The sequence below is a fragment of the Tupaia chinensis genome, unplaced genomic scaffold (genome assembly GCF_000334495.1).
Source record: "Tupaia chinensis unplaced genomic scaffold, TupChi_1.0 Scaffold000234_1, whole genome shotgun sequence".
NCBI classification, from domain to species: domain Eukaryota; kingdom Metazoa; phylum Chordata; class Mammalia; order Scandentia; family Tupaiidae; genus Tupaia; species Tupaia belangeri.
In genome coordinates this window covers 1,633,950-1,635,940 of record NW_006159712.1, presented here as the reverse complement: position 1 = coordinate 1,635,940, position 1,991 = coordinate 1,633,950, and the positions used below count along the sequence as shown (strand labels likewise).

Genomic DNA, 1,991 nt, shown 5'->3' with positions numbered 1-1,991 from the left:
TGCTCTGGGGCAGGCTGGGCTGGAGGGGGTGAGACAGGGTATGCAGCCCTTGGGTCTCCTGAGCCTCAGCAGCTGCAGTGACTATTATGGGTTGTCCTACCCCAGCACCCAGCTCATAGGAAGGCTTCGGTGATGGAGCAGTTGGACAAACAAAGTCTGAATGTATCCCAAGCCTGCTGGAAAGAGACTTTGACCTTTGCTGAACCACCACCAAGACCATGCTGGCCACCCGTCCTTTGCCTGCTCACAGAAGTTCCTCTGACCCTCGTGACACCCCTGCAGAGTAGCTCTTACTAACCGCATTTTACATACAAGGAAAATAACACTCAGCAGCGAGACAACCTCCCTATGCAAGGTGACACAGAATGACGAGGTAGCAGCAGAACTTGAATCTGAACAGAGATCTCTCAGCAGAGGGACCAGCAGTTGGTGTAATGGCTATGTCACTGGACTCCCATGTAGTCGACCGTGGTTTGAGTCCTAGACCCGGTGGCTTATACTCATGCCGGACGTGTGTGCATGCATACCCAAGATCCCAAGAGGAGAATGGAGGAGAAGGGATTGCAGTGTGACCATCCCCCCTGGGGAGTGATTTCTTGCTTTCTGTCTCTCTATCTCTCTCTGTCTTTCTGGGGAGCACACACGTCCTATAGCAAAAACCTCTCCCAAAAAAAAAAGCTTTCTCGGCAGAGATTGGAGCCTTTTCCTCTGGAGGTGGGTGTCTACAGGGCAGAGACCTGCAGGGCGTGCTGTGGCAGATAATCACACCTCATTCCCAGAGTGCACCATTCCTTGTCCCACCACAGCAATCCAGGGTGTAGCTCCGAGGAGCCCCACCTGAAACCCCACCTCTGCTCACTTTGAGACTGGCAGAGGCCAGGCCCCTGTGACTCCCAGGAGAGGCACGTGTCCCATCCGAGGACGGCCCTGGACCTCGGGCTGAGATGGAGCAGAGCGCGGGCCTTTCCTCAGTGGGCCCTCTCAGCTACGAAGCCCTTTCACAGGCAGTGGAAGTCCTTCCTCACTGTGACCCTGCGGAGGAAGGGGCAGGTACAGCAGGCCCACTTCTCAGACTGGGAAGCTGAGGTTGGCCAGTCCCCATCAGTTAGGAGCAAACCCAAGGCTCATGTCCATCTTCGGACATCATGCTCCCGACTTTCTGGAAGTCCTGAACGTTTTCCTGAACATTTTTTTAACTTCAGCAATGGAAGTGCTCCCCCTCACACACTCCCTCCCTCCACCCGCACCCCCATCCCTGCCTCAGCACTTCAACCTTCTTGAACAGACCGGCCCTGTGAACTCCTTAAGGCCTTAGGCCCTCTTTCTCTATGGTCTGGGTGTCTCTTTCAGAGTGAATGTTTAAATAAAGATGGCCGCAGTGTGGCTGTGGGTCAGCGGGTGTGCAGAATCCCTCCCTTCCTCAGCTGTGCCTCTTGTCCTCTCTCTGCGTCACTCACCTATGGTCTAGTTTATGGTAATAAGAACAAACAGAAGCGAATGCTTTGTCTCTCCACTGACCTTCTCCCACTGTCCTATCAGGCAAAGGGAATTACTGGACCCTGGACCCCAACTGTGAGAAGATGTTTGACAACGGAAATTTCCGCAGGAAGAGGAAGAGAAAATCGGATGTTTCCCCCAGCACAGGCTCCTTGGTCTCGGAGAAAGCCGAGAGCAGTCTCCTGACGGGCAGCCCCAAGACGACGGAGCCTCAGGACATGCTGGACGGCGCCTCAGCAGGTGCCACCAGCTCCCCAGAGAAGCCATCCTCCCCTGTCCCCTCGGGCGCCCCTTGCCTTAACAGCTTCCTCTCCTCCATGACGACCTATGTGAGTGGGTCGAGTCCCACGAGCCGCCCCATGGCCACCCCAGGACTGAGCCCTGAGCCCACCGACAAGATGGGGCAGAACTCGCTCAGCTTCAGCTCCTACACCCCGCTCACCAACCTCAGCAGCCATAGCGGCGGGGGGGGGGGGGGCCCACCCCCGCCCGCC

General features: G+C 56.4%; 1 protein-coding gene across 1 annotated transcript in view; it reads left to right on the top strand.

The window, feature by feature from the left end:
- FOXI1 (forkhead box I1) overlaps positions 1-1,991 on the top strand; it is a 5,384-nt gene that overhangs the window by 1,587 nt on the left and 1,806 nt on the right. The window contains exon 3 of the mRNA XM_006148360.2: positions 1,540-1,948. Coding sequence (XP_006148422.1) covers positions 1,540-1,948 — 409 coding nt within the window. The remainder of the gene's footprint in view (positions 1-1,539; positions 1,949-1,991) is intronic.